The sequence below is a fragment of the Tympanuchus pallidicinctus genome, unplaced genomic scaffold (assembly GCF_026119805.1).
Source record: "Tympanuchus pallidicinctus isolate F22 unplaced genomic scaffold, pur_lepc_1.0 scaffold1, whole genome shotgun sequence".
Taxonomy (NCBI): Eukaryota; Metazoa; Chordata; class Aves; order Galliformes; family Phasianidae; genus Tympanuchus; species Tympanuchus pallidicinctus.
Genome location: NW_026294618.1, coordinates 87,975,731 through 87,990,220, shown reverse-complemented (window position 1 = coordinate 87,990,220; position 14,490 = coordinate 87,975,731). Strand labels below are relative to the sequence as shown.

General features: G+C 47.5%; 1 protein-coding gene across 2 annotated transcripts in view; it reads right to left on the bottom strand.

Annotated features, from left to right (window-relative positions):
* VASH2 (vasohibin 2) overlaps positions 1-14,490 on the bottom strand; it is a 32,360-nt gene that overhangs the window by 4,132 nt on the left and 13,738 nt on the right. For both annotated transcript variants that reach the window (XM_052681176.1, XM_052681167.1), the window contains 3 exons: positions 8,778-8,852; positions 2,217-2,598; positions 391-506 (listed from right to left, as the gene is read on the bottom strand). In XM_052681176.1, coding sequence (XP_052537136.1) covers positions 391-506; positions 2,217-2,598; positions 8,778-8,852 — 573 coding nt within the window. The remainder of the gene's footprint in view (positions 1-390; positions 507-2,216; positions 2,599-8,777; positions 8,853-14,490) is intronic.

Below are 14,490 nucleotides of genomic sequence, written 5' to 3'. Positions count from 1 at the left end.
CTTTCCTCCCTGCAAAGGCCTTCTGCACCCCAAGATATGTTCTTCATTTCTCCCAAAAATGTACTGTATAAAAACTGGAAAAAAAATAAAAGGTGGAACCCATACCTCCATTATCTCAGCCATCCAACACCCAGTAGAGCTGAACCAAACAAGAGTCACCAGGGCTCCCAGTGACACCGTACAGAGGAGCCATCAGGGGCCAGTAACCACAGCAGCGCCGGGACAAGCAGCACTGCTGGACTGGAGAGCCTCTTAGGCAGTCAAGATCCTGGTACAGTTTTCCTATAAATGCCAGCGTCTACGTTTTGTACACTGTCAAATAATAAATGTATCATCACCCCCAACTTCGTACGCCAGCGATGGCAGCAGTGACAGCACAGGAGTACTCACGATTTGTCTCTTCTGAACGGCCGTCTCGGAGGGCTGGCCTGCCTTCGGTGAGGGGACAGCGACTTACCCCGCGACCTCTCCTTCATGGGAGAATGGGCACTTGAGGGCTTCAGAATCTGCAGGAGATGGGAAGGAGAGGGAGAAGCGTTCTGTGATGGCAACAATTCATAAAAAAATAAAGCTGAAATGAAGGGCCTCAGGCAGTAGCACAGATGGCACACACAAAGCCCTCGGTCCCTTGGGGTTCATTCAAATGTTGCCCAGGTTAAGAGGAACTTCAGGCTGTTTTCAAGATTCCATCCTCCAAATCAGACCTCTTGCTATGTAAGTGTTCTGAATTAAATGGCTCAAGCCCTGAATTAAGTCATCTTGTGGCTGACTAAGAGGAGGTCAAGGTGGCATTAGGCACAGCCATAGTCATGAGGGCAGAGTTCAGTGCAGGGTTTTCAGCCCCCAGTTTTGACTTTTTTGACTGAATGCAAGTGTACAGGGCTGTGGTCTGGGCCTTGAGGACAGGACACAGTATCATGGCTTGGTACAAACACTGAGCTGGTGCCTCTGTCAGAAGCAAGCACTAAGTTCAGGAAGCTGTCTACCTGCATGGACTTCTTTAACTGGAGCCCACTTCAAGTGATTTGCTCTCCAGATGGTATTAGAAGTGTATGAATAGAGAAGAAGGGAAAAAAAAAAACTTCATTACAATGTAACCAAGCATATTTGCTTAAGATGACATCAGGGTACAAGGCATCTTATCTGTGCTACTGCCCCACACGCTGTCTCTCTGAAGCCCAGGACAAGACCATTTTGGCTTCAGCGTTTTTCATCGCTGCCTCCTCCTCCTGTGCCCCAGGCAGCAAGTGACAGAGATAGCAGTGATGCTCACTGGGCCCACCTGGCTGCAGCACAGCTGAAGGACATGGGACCGGTGGGAACCTCAGGGGACTCCCGAAGATAGATGTGCAGTAGAGGCAGAGGGAGGGCACCGCTCACCCCTCTCGCCCTACTTGGCAGCACAGGAGAGGGCTCTCCTGCTGCCACCAACGTCAGCAGCAGTATTCCATCGGGGCAGGGAGGCTGCCGCAGCCCCTACCAAAAAGGCACATAGCTTCCATGTATGAGCCACTCCTCAGCAGAGAAGGGTATGGGAACCCAGAATAACCTGCATACCACTCCAAAAGAGCCAGCCCCATACTTAGCAATGCACCTGCTCAGCTCCTGCTGCCAGCAGAAGACTGGAGAGGCCCCAGCTCCCCTTCTGCCCTAGCTGTGACTGGCTTCTTGCCCACAGCAATGCTGGCAGCGTGCTCAGGGACACCCCTCGCCCCAAGGGCAGCCAAAACCTGCAGCCCTCTGGCAGCCAGCCCTCTCTCCCTGTGCTTCCCTTGATCTTGCCAAGGATTTGCTTTCCTTCCCTCCCCACCTCACCTACCTCGTGACTGAAGCACGGGTAGTGGGAAGCATGCCCTACATGGAGAAGTGACTCTCCTCAACATGTGCTCGCATACCTCGGGGACTGCCATCATGCTCCTCTACAGACTTGCACCTCTCAGCAGAAAAGAAGGAAAGAAGGAAAGAGGAAAGGCCCATTTCCCTGTGTTGCACGCATCCGCCCTTATGTAACACCAAAGCAGCCTGATTTGGAGCTGTATAGAAACCCCATAACTTCAGCCTCAATGGCCACCTCTGGCCACCCTCATCCAGAGCTAGAAAACATGCAGAAAACAATCTGAGTGCTGACTCCTCGACAGCCAGGGGAGAATGTGGGGTTCCAGCGTTTCCCAGGCTGAAGGAGAGATCCTGTAACTAAAACCAGGCACCAGACCTACCTTCATCCTCATATCTCTGGCAAACTTCTCCAGCTCCTTCCTGACTTCTGTGCGCATCATTTTGGATACGTTGAGGACCAGCTGTTTCCACTCAATGGGCTGAAAGCTGTGTGGCTCATGCGGAACATATAATCCGATTTTGACTTTTTTGACTGAATGCAAGTACTTCTTATAGGAGTCTTCAAATTCAAAGATGAGGTCGCTCAGAGTTCGGTAAGTCAGAGGTTTGTCCATTAGGTCCGAGCGCCTGCTCATGCCCAGTGATCCATACCGGCCATTGCAGTAAATCCCAAGCACCACATGATGAAAATAGTTCCCTGAGAAGTGGGTTTTAAAGCTGATGGGGAATCGTTCCACAGAGGGCTGCCCATTTGTTAGGTATCTGTGCACTGAATCAAGGCGAAAACGGGGTTGAGAAGGGAGCACCACATTACAGCTGTGAGACCTCCAACAGTTTTCACTGCCAGAACCCACGTAAACACAAGTGTATTCTCAGAGTGCCCCAGCAACTGTCAATATTACTAAAGCCCGTTTTACTGTTTGGAGAATAAGACTCAATTGTTGAGGCAGGAAAGGGCCTGTCTCTACCACGCCTGTGGGGAAGAACAGAAAAACAAAGCCACAGTGACAGCGCTCAGCGCAGTATGCTGGAGGAGAGCATCCGCCCCAAATCCCTGGGAGCTCCTTTATGTGATACCAAAACCAAAAGGGAACCACTGACACTTGGTAAGACTCGGGTTGTTTATTCTCATTTTCACACATCTCTGCAGCCGTTAAGCAGTACAAGCAGATCAGAATCCTTTCTACGGTTACAGATCTGTCTTTCAATATGACCCTCAGTCTGGCCACTCCTGATACAAGACCAGTTTTATATACGTAACACGCTGCTGAGATAAAGACAAGCTCCTGAGTTGACAACTACTGTTTCCAGATTAGCACAGACACATATGGCCACGAACAAACCTTTATAAAGCAGAATTTGTCCCTGAACTGCTGGCTGGCCGTTCCAAATGCACCAGTGGAAATGGCTGAGGGCCAAGCTTTCTGGCAGCAATGTGTGATCTCAGACGGGAGCTGCGTGCTGGTCCAGCTGGTTTCCTCAGGACATCAGTGACCCTCACAGAGGAGGAAGGACAGAGAGAATCCCTCACACAAGCGGGTCCTCATCAGTGCTGAGTCTGCACTGCTCCCTGCTGCTAATCCTGGACAGCTGAGCCCCAGCTCCAGGCACTGAGGCCCACAAGGCCTCCTGGCCCAGGCAGGGCAGGTGCGGTGACAAGGAACAGCTGCAGCACACTTCAGCACATTTGGGGCAGATCATCCTCCCAACACTTGCTGAATTTCACATGCTCAAACATTTTTACCACAGCAATTGTGACAACTGGAAAATTCGGCCCACTGTCATCTCATTGAGGTCACCTTGCTCCAGGCCTTAAAAGGAGCATCCTGCATCTATCAAAGTCACGTTACAGTAACTTGTCCTACAGACAGTTTCTTACAGAAGCCCATTGTATTTATCAATCTGTGTAACTGAAAAAGCAGTGTCTTTTATTAACACATATGAAGCATTCAAACATCGCCACTATTTTCCCTTCATGATGAAAGGGTTTTCTCTCGCTCCCCAGTGCCCTTCTATTGAGCCCACACAAAGCGTGGCACCCGCCTGCCACACATACACACTTCTGCCACCAGGCCTTGCAGAAGTTGCAATTTAATCTCATTAAATGCTGGGTAGGAGTAAAAGGCTCCTTTGAGGATGGAAATTACCCACCATCAAACAACCCAGCAACAACTGCTGTGGAAATTAACCTTTAGGTACAGGTTGCTTCTGCCGAGAGACTGCTTAATGAGAGTCCCCACCCGAGATGAAATACACAGCAAACGGGCTTCCCCTCCGCCCGTGTGTCATTATTAGTTCTTTTCCTTTCTGCTCTGCCCAAGTAGAGCTGTATTGTAGCAAACAAAAGGCAATGACACGCTGCCACCATGGCTGCAATCACACTTCTGAGCTGGGCCTGTTACCGCAGGATGGAGAGTCAGGGAGTAAATTGCACAGCATGATGCTGACACAGCACAGAGCAGGAGAGGGCACAGGCAGCTGAGAGGAAAGGTCGGTGCCCTCCATATCTGGTCCTGGTGCAAGTCAAAGCAGCTTCCCAGGGCCCAGCCATGCGGCTATACAGCCAAAAATCAGTATTGAGGGATGCTGATCTCCTCAGATGATCACCCAGGAAACCTATCTGTCACCTTCTGGGTAACCACCTCCTGCCCCCGCTGCAAAAATGCATACAGACAACATCTGGAGCCCCACCAGAGAACGTAGATAGGACAAGGGGGAACGGCTTTAAACTAAGAGGGGAAATTTAGATAGAAATTCTTTATTTGGAGGGCAGTGAGGCCCTGGCACAGCTGCCCAGAGAAGCTGTGGTGCCCCATCCCTGCAAGCACTCAGAGTCAGGTTGGATGCGTTCCTGGGCAGCTGAGCTGGGGGGGCAGCCCTGCTCATGGCTGGGCGTTGGAACTGGGTGGACTTTAAGGTCCCTTCCAGCCCAAACCATTCTTTAGTTCTGTGAACATTCTGAGCTAAGGCATGATCTGAGTCAGACTCTGTTTTAAAACTCTGGTGCGAAACTAGATTCTGGATGTTTGTGTTTTGTTTTTAAATCTATATACCCACATGATGACTCCAGCAATGCTTTATAGTCGGCCCTTCCACATTTTAATTTGTTCCCTAGTAAACTCTACTACCAAAAAAGTCCCACAGAAATCCCAGCATTCTTCCTCTCTGTTACAGACCATTCCCTAAATAGGTGATCCCCGTCGAGGAGTGCAGAGCAGCTCCTCGCCAGAAGAGGAACTCTCCTTCATCTGCCAGGAGCAAATTTAGAAAGGGTTTTCTCTAATGCTTTTTTTTATTTATTTTTAAATACATAATCTGAGTGGGATCTTTCCATGTGCTAGCATCGTGGCTCCAGGCTTTGGACACTGACATTTCTGGAAATAGGCCTTAGCAGCTGATGCCATCTACGCAGCAGCTGGCTTCCCATGGCTACCCGAGCTTGTGTTGCCTACGACCAACAGCCTCCCACAGCCGCTGGGAACCGCAGCCAGCTCAACAGGTGGCAAAGGAACAGTCTGCGGGGTGCCAGCCCACTGGTGTCCAAACCAAGGGAATGACTGTCATGCACCATGTGACCGCAGGCAGGGAGGCTCAGACAGTAAGCACAGGCCAGGGCAGCCAGGTGCCAGGGAAGAGGGCAGGACAGCCTGGCTGGCCAGACACGGCTGCTCATGGGAACCTGCAGCTGATGCAGCACTGAAATCCCTGGTCTGCATGACCCTGCTGACTGAGCAGGAAGCCAGCTCTCTAATGCCCAGGTGCAGCCTGAGCTACTAATTTAAGGTTAGGCCATGAAGATGGAAGTCATGACAAACTCTCTGAGCTCCTCCCAGCTACCAGAGGGGCTGCAGCTCTTCAGCAGGCCTTCCCTGCTTCTATTCCAGTTAGAAAACATGTCAGGCTGCAGACAAGCTTGCAGAAAGCAACCAGGGGACAGAGAGGATGTCAATATCCCAAGGCACCCTGCAGTGACGGCAGGAAGAAAATCTGCCCCTAACTGAAGCACTCACTCCCAGCCAGGACCTTGCCTGCAAGGCAAGAGGGACTCCAGCAGAGATAAACATCACCCAATGATTAAATGGGCAGTGTAAAGCCATTAAATCATCTCTCCTCCAGGGGCACCTCTGCCCTCCCCGTTAATGACATTATCAGACAGCAGGAGGTCTCATACACTGCACAGGTCTGCTGGTTACCTCGCATGAACCACGACAGGGACACTGCAGTCAGTGGGAATAAGTTAGATTCACCTGTCACAGACAGCACTCTGTGGACCACTGATAATCTGTACTCACTCTCCACTATTTTGCTCTCCACATTTTATTACTACAACTGGATACAATTCCCTTGGCACCTTTTGGTTTACTACTCCCTTTCCTGAGCACAAGTAGTTTTGATCCTTGCTCATAATGGATGTAGTGAACACACAATTACTCAGCTGATGTACAGCTAAACTCAGAAGGATCCTGGAGAGGGCAGGAGGAGGAATGCCTCCAGTCAGGCACTGCTGAGCAGTCCATGAAAGCAACAAGACACAAAGCCAGTTCAGACAGCTATGCGGAGGAGATCTGTACAGACTGCTGCAATTGTTATAACGCTGGAAGATCTGTATGAGCTTCTGGTAATCTCACAGCAGCTGCTCCCTTGCTGTGTGCATTCAGAATAGCTCAGTATTTTACTTGCTGCCAGATAAAAAAAACTTCAATATTCAGTGCGATGATAATTATGCAAAACTTAATTCTGCACCAAGAGGGACTGCTGAAGTATTTTATAAGAAGCCATACTGCAAAAGGCAACTGCACAAGCCACCAAGCAGTTCAGTTAAATGACACCTTGCTAAGCTTGCTAAGCTGCTCTGCGCAAGCTGTGCTCTGAATGGAGGCTCACACTGAGGGTTCACTATCAGCAAAGCCGGGCTTTGATCCTTTTGGTAGCCAAGCAACAGGACAAGGCCTGTCAGCACAGCATTACCCTATTTCTAGAGACAGAGAAGAGAACCAGAGGTTAACACACATACACACACACCAGGATGCTCAGCTCAGCAGGATGCAAGTCAGCGATGTGACGCTCAAAAAAGGGAACAGAGGGCAACAGCATCTTTCATTTGGAAGCTGCTTGACCCTGTAAATTATGCCACAGCCGCTGCCTAACCGAGTACACATCCAGAGGGTGACACTGAAGATTAAAGTCTCATAGCTGAGGAAAAAATCAGCCAAGGTCATGTTGTTACAGAGATCTGCTCCAGAAACACATCTGGAGCACACCATGAGGTTCTGCAGGGACCCATGCTTTGTAAGGGCCACTTCCAAAAGTCACACACTCAGGAGGCCCATCTACTTGCTACTGATATTCTCTATGCCCACACCTCGCCTTTAATATAAAATCTAAATATTTTTCTGGTATCTTTTAACTTCCATCAACGAACACGTTACTAGACAACCACCCCAGAAGGCAGCCCCTGTTCTTACACAGTGGACTTCCAGTGCAGGAACTGGAAACCAAAGGAAAAGAGAGCCCTGTCCCACTCTCCCCGCTAAGCCTTCTCATGAGGCAACCTCAACTAAAAGCCTTCCATACACATTTTGGAAGTACTGTCTTGACACAGAAACATTTATTCAAAGCTTTAAAATCCATCCCCAAAGAAACTTCAAATGATACAAAATAGCATAATCAGAGCTTTCAACTGTTTTGCCCCCACAAAACAAACAAACAAAAAAAAAAAAAGGCTTTTTCAGAAATCAAAAATAAAACGGTCAAAACTTTTCAACTATCAAACACACTCTTAGGTTACCATGACTCTTAGGTCATCTTTATGTCACCAGTGTTCTCACTCTCTGTTTGAATGCTATGTGGTTCAGTGCTAGAAACACAGCACCAGAAGACACACAGACACTTACCAGTACTGCAGAGCAGCATCAGCTCCTCCTGGGGATTTCCTCCCCACTTTGTTCTCCAAATAATACAAAATAGAGTCCTGACACATGGATAAACACAACAGGCCTACACACATTGGTGTCAGTGCGAGCCACCTGCTGCCACCAAGCACTCAGGACTCCCAAGCCGTCAGCAGGCCCTGCCAAGGCAGGAGGAGGCAGCAGCACACAGGGGGGCAGCTCTCAGACACCCCCTCGCCAGCACCGGGCACTACAACACATGTCAATTTCTTCTGCCACGAGAGGGGGCAGCAGCAGCAAGCAGAACGCAGCAAAGACACGCCAGGAGCCACTCTGCATTGGGATTCGGTTTTCTTTGTTTGAAATCAAATTTGATCAGCTGTGCTGAGGTTTATCCAGTGCACAGCTGTACCTGTAGGCCTGTCTTGCTCTTTTCCAGCATCTGGGGACAAACAAGTTAGTTTATTAGTGAGAGAACAAGGGAGTTAGAAAGCGAGTCAGTCTCCAAATAAAAATACCCTTGTTATTTTCTGAACCTGAGTAGGAAATATCCATTACATTAAGGTAGAGCATAAACATTTAACTATAGTATACACCTGTTTCTGCACAAACCACAGCTGTGGACTGAGAAACAAAAAGTGAACACAACTTCAGTATGCAAACATTACACAAACACAACGCAGAACCTATGTTTCTCATGTGTTAACAAGCTTCAACAGCAACAGGCAACAAACGACTAAACAAAGCAGGGATTGTACAGACAGACACTTGTGGGCACTGTGGGTCAGATCCTGATGTTACACAAATTACTGGGGCAGAAAGCAAAGGCAGTATGGCTGCTGTAACACCAGCTGATGGCTGTGAACAGCACACAGCCTCCCCAGTTCTTCCTATCTCTCATCAGCTCAACAGCTCACCGATCTACAGCACAGACAGCCCTTGAAATGTGTACACTCACCTTTGGCTGTGCACATCTCAGACACCCTCCAGGACAGCTGATAAATTCAGCAGCGCTGCAGAGTAAGAAGTGACAGACACATGAAAGGATACATCCCCAGGATGACTGCTTCAAGGCATTTGATAGGTAAGGACTCCCTGGTCATTTCTCTTGCTGTTTCCATCAACCTAGAACAGAGACAAAAAGCTTTTAGTCTTTATGGTTGGAACAAAGTTCTCTCTTACTCTTGGAACCAGACATCCCCATTTCTGATCTCTGCAGGCTAAATGTGCTCTGATGTTCCTGGGGAGCTCTGTCTGGGCCACTGCACGGGTCCCTGGGGCTGGAGGGGCCTCAGGGGATGCAGAGGACATGGCTTCCTGCTGGGTGGGTGCAACGACCACAGCACCACCTTGTGAGCAGGTGACAGCGTTCATCGGAAGTGCTGGAAGAACAGCAGCCTCCTGCATTGCACCAGGTCATCCCACACGTAGGGCTGCCTATCAGGAGCTCCCTGTGCACCACAATCCCCTCTGCACTGCAGAACATGCCTGAAACCAAGCTGATCCCCTCAGTGATTATGTCCCTTTTTGAGCTGATGGCTATAGATGCAGGCTGGAATTTCAGGTGTTTTATTGAATCTGCTCTGCAGCTCTGCCAGCACAGATAACTCACACTGCAAGCCAAGTTACCTTCCTACTGCTCCCCAACTCCTCTGGGCTGCCCCAAATGCAGGATTTCCTTACAGGAGTGCAAGAAACAATACATCCCAGAGACGGCAAGCCCATGAAATTTAGTTACAATCTGGACTCTTTAAAAAAATTACCAGGAGGGAGAAAAGTGATATTCAATTGCAGCAAGACAATGCTAAAAGCCAAAACAAAGGATGACTTCTATTTTGAAGTCTCCTCTAATCCTCTCTGAGGAGAGCTTCATAAAAAGAGAAATATTTCTACCAGAGAAGATGATGAGAATATGCATCTCAAGCCATTAATCTATTTTCCCACTTCCCAATTCAGCCATCTCATGCATTCTAAACCTTGTATTCAGTGTAAATGGCAGCGCAGCTTCCACTGCTATTACCGCCTGTCACGGGATTCCAGGCTAGAAATTATCTCCTCATTTGTAAACAACTGCTCTTTACGTGCTGCCTGCCGTACAGCGGGCACAGCAGGGCCAGCCTGCCTGCCTCCACCACGCTCACAATCAGTGACAGGAGCCCCAGCACCAAGCAGCAGGTCTGGCAGGGACACAATGGGGCCCCTTCATCCTCCCACAGCAACGCAAGGCAATTCCTGCGGCTGCTGGGCTTGGGGTCACCACCTCACCACAGCACGCAGCACTGGCTCTCCTAACAGCTGCCTGCACAAGCTCCCTGCCATCAAGTTGTCAGCTTATATATATATATATATATAATATTAATGATTCCCCAGCCAGGGAGGGAGGCTTCAAAGTAATCGGCCTAAATAAGCAGCCAAATTAGCCCCAATATATCTGTCACAGCAATATCCATGGTACTTAAATACTGAGTTCTATTTCACATATGCTCTGCTTGCAAGTACAGCCCTTCAAGATGCTACGCAATTATTAAGATAGATTTAAATTGACCAGCAGAGGCATTTTGCTTGCTTAAAAAAAAAAAAAAACAAAAACAAAGACACACTGCTATATTTTGGCTGCCCACTCAGGCTAGCAGCTGCTCTGCCATTCCTTTACATAGCATCTACGGAGGCTAATTCAGCTTGGTAGGGAACATGGCAAGCCCTCTTGTCCAGCTCCTGCTTTCAGCATCAGGACACAGGAACCACAGCCATCCCTGCAAGGACAAGTCCAGGTGGGAAGCCCAGGGCCAGCTGTTGGCTGGTGGGCCCAGGGGCCATGCTGCAGACGTGGCTCTCCAAATTCATGGGCTCAGCCTTGCTCCACCAGGCAGTTCCTGGGCAGAACAAGCCCAAGTCTCACCTGAGTGTGGAACAAGAGGGTGCCCAGTACTTCTGTGAGTTCATGGAGCACAGAAAGCCAGCTGAACAGAGCCCTGAGCATCTCCACATCCAACAACACCACCCTGTCATGCCCAATCCTGGGCAGTACTCAAAGTTTTTTTTTTTCCTTCACATTTGCAACACAGGCCACAGAGTTTGTGGATGACCCAGTTCAACAACCACCCAGAGCCCCTCTGCCTCTCTTAACAAGCCTAAGTTAAACCACAGCCTCAGAAACTGCATTTGCATTGGAGACAGTCTTCAGAAAATCCCTAAGCCACCACTCTGCCCCAAGGTAGCACAAGCCAAACCCAAATCGCTCCTCACTGATAATTTTCCAACCTACTTTGAACTGGGTTTTCAAAGGCTTGGGAAGCCACCAGTAAATCCATCCTATGCTTAACCTCACATCTAAGAAGCTCCCCTAATGTTTAAACTGAATCTTTATTTTTGCAATTTAAATGAGAAGCTATTTCTGCTATCCACGGTGGACATGGAGACCATTTATTAACTCTCCTTTTGCAACAGACATTTATACATACATAAGGCTGTAATCAACCTCTCCTTTGCAAACATGACAAAGTAAACCCACATTTACTATTATTATTATAGCCCTCCCTCCCCAAGCTTTGCCATAAGTCATGTTTTCTAGACCTTGGGCAACGTTTCTTGCTTTCCTTTTGTTCTCTTTTCACTTGTAGCCCTTTACTTGATCCCACCACTCCAATACAAACACTAATTATCTTTTCAATCCAACTATATTTTTGCAACCCAACTCAGTGTGTTGTTGGCCCTGCTGACTCACACTGAATGTCTTTAAAAATAAATACCTAAAATCAGATCCTTCTCTGCAAAACCAGCCTCTCCTTCTCCGTCATGTATCCTCACAGTTGAAGATTCCCAAAACCATACTCTGCAACTGTCCTTACTAAAATACCACCTGTTTGCTCCAATCCACTCCTACTCTCCAAAACCACTCTGAATCCTAGTTCAACCTTACAAAGTCTTGTCACTTTGTTCAGCTTGAAGTGCAAAGCACATTAATTAGCAAACAATTAGTCTTATCCACACCATTAATGAAAAAAACAATTGACCTAGGACAGATACTGCACACCTCAACTGACAAGCTCTGCCAGACCAAGAACAAGCTGTTGTCCGCATGCCACTTCCTGAGTGCAGCTTTTCACCAGCGTGGGTCCCTGTGTCAGAATCATTTTATTTAGGCTGGCTGCCCCTGCCTTACCTGGAAGCTACCAACAGCCATACTAAAGCGATCACTTCTGCAACTCCTCCCTTACGCACAAAAGCCTTTACAATCTCATAGAGATAAAATGTGTCAAATTAAATTCATGTTGCCTTACAGCTTTATCATGTCCCAGACACTTGATTATTTGTGCTAGAGCTTTTTCCTGAGACTGCAGATAAATTGGAAGTTTCTAGACCACAGTTTCAGAGTTTTCTCTTTGGCTTTTTTTCCCCCTCCACTAACAGGCTGGTATCACTGCTTTCCTGTTTCCAGCCACACCACTCATCCTTCCTACACACCGTAACCAAAGCACAAATGGTTTGCAGGCTGCTTGTCAGCTAAGTCACCTAGAACAACCTACGCTGCATCCAGCTTAGTTGAAAACAAGTAATTACAAGTGCTCTTTGGCTTGTCCTTTCCTTGTTTGATTTCACTCCTGAATTCTGACCACACTGTCACATGTACTAACTGTGATGAGAAATACTACGCAATTAGATTTGTTAATGAAGATTTAAGCAAGGGAAAAAAATAAAAAAAGAAATGTGCTTTGATTTCTTTTCTGCGCAGGGTTTGTCTATGGGACTTTTAAATCCTTCCAGTCATCTCAACAGATTCCACATCCACAGTTCTCCAGTGCAGTACTTGCAATCTCATATTGGGCAGCTGGGAACTAGCACAATATAACTTCCCTCTTTGCTGTGTTTACACCATTACCTAAAATCTGCCAGGCAGGTATCTGTCCCAGACCACAGTTAACACTTCTGCCCCTGATAAGCACAGCTAACATGAACAGGCTGCATACTTCTCCCTCCAGGTCCACGGCAGTATCTCCTTGTAAATTGACTCCAATCTATTTCAGTGTTTTTAGGTGCCCATTAGAATTATCGCCCTTGGTTTCTGCACTGAGGACTAGTGCCTGCCATTTTAGAATGCTTTCCATTGACATGACTGCAGCACATCACGTGAAACACAAATGCCTTTTGCTCCCTGGTTCTTAACCACCCTTCCTATCTCACATACAGGTTAGAAAAAGCTTCAAACCTGTTAGCACGCCCAGTGCTAGAGGACCTCACCAGCAGGGGCCCACCACACTCACTCAGAGATGAACATGCTAAGGAGCACTGAACCATTTTTTCCTCGCCAAGGTTTCTACAGATGTCAGTAAATCTCATAATAAAATCCTCCCACATATTTCCTACTAAATTTTCTTTCTCCAGGCATCAGGACTTGCACAAGGCCCACTGAACTTCCCTCTTCTTGGCTTCTCAGAGGCTCCTGACAGGTTTACTCTTCCCAAACAAAGCAAAAAGAGAAGTTAAAAGTACAAACAGGAGTAAACAGATATAAAGCAGTGCAGCCACCATTCTCAAGGATCTTCTCACCACCAGTTTGTGTCAGTGGCGAAAGGACTTCTCCCACATGCTGACTATAGCAGTGTGAGAAAGAAGCAGATGTTTAAAAGCCTTTGCAGTCTATTGTTTGGAAATGGGATGAGCCCATTTTCCCTTGCAGCCCCATCAGGGTTTCTTAATAATATGGTGTGTTGAAACAGTATTGTGGTTTTTCTCCTCCGTACTATTTGGTTACATAGATTCCATGTGTCTGCTCCTATTGACTCCTCTTGCCATCAACTGTCTGCTGCCACAGAATGGCTCTACCCTCACATCCCAGAGGCATCTCTGTCATTTCTCAAAGCACCCACAATCCATTGCTTTTTTATTTTATTTTATCTTACTGCTTCAGCTGGAGTTACAGTGACCAACAGGACACTGAATGAAGAGAATACTGCAAGATCACACCTCCCTACACTGTCCCCATTACTCTGTGCAGAGCAGAGATGCTTGCTCCACACTGTGGCTCACATCTGTATCCTAGAACAGAAGCGTGCAGAGGGTTTATCGCCTGTTGTACAGCCAGTAATAAAAGTGTGTTAGCACTGAATTAACATTCATAGACTTCATTAAATATCTGGAAATTTTGTTTTTCTGGAGCTCTTACATGATCCGTTCTTGGGAGCTTTAAAGAGTGATGACTAAAGAACAACCAATTTTTAAATCAGAGTTGTACAAACAGAAGCTGTAATGTAAGTTCTGCCAGTATAATCCTGTATGAAAAAAAGAAAACCAGTCCTATCAGTAAGTGCCTGAAACACAAATATCCCAGCCTCACTCTCACTCCTACCAGATATCAGCAGAACTCCACTGAGCGTCCTTTACTTCCCCAATATAAAAGGGCACACCACAAAACCTAAACCAAGGACATTGCCCTGGGTCAGGAACATCCATGCTACACCTGTAAATCTGGGTTCTGTAAAAGTACAGCAAACCCAGGCAAGGTAAGGTCCAGTTTCACACACACGCTGCCAATACAATAGGAACAACACACAGCTTTCAGGATCACATCTCTCCCACCCCTTACAAAGCCATACCAGCACAATCATTTTCAGAAGCGTCGTTTGAGTCCAGACAAATTCACAGGGCGCCAGGCAGTCTAGATGCAAGTTGATAGCTGAATTCTTCATAAAAGGGATTATAAAGGCAGAGTTGTATCAAGCCTGCATTGCTTAACGTTACGTGCTCCTATGGATAATTTATGCTC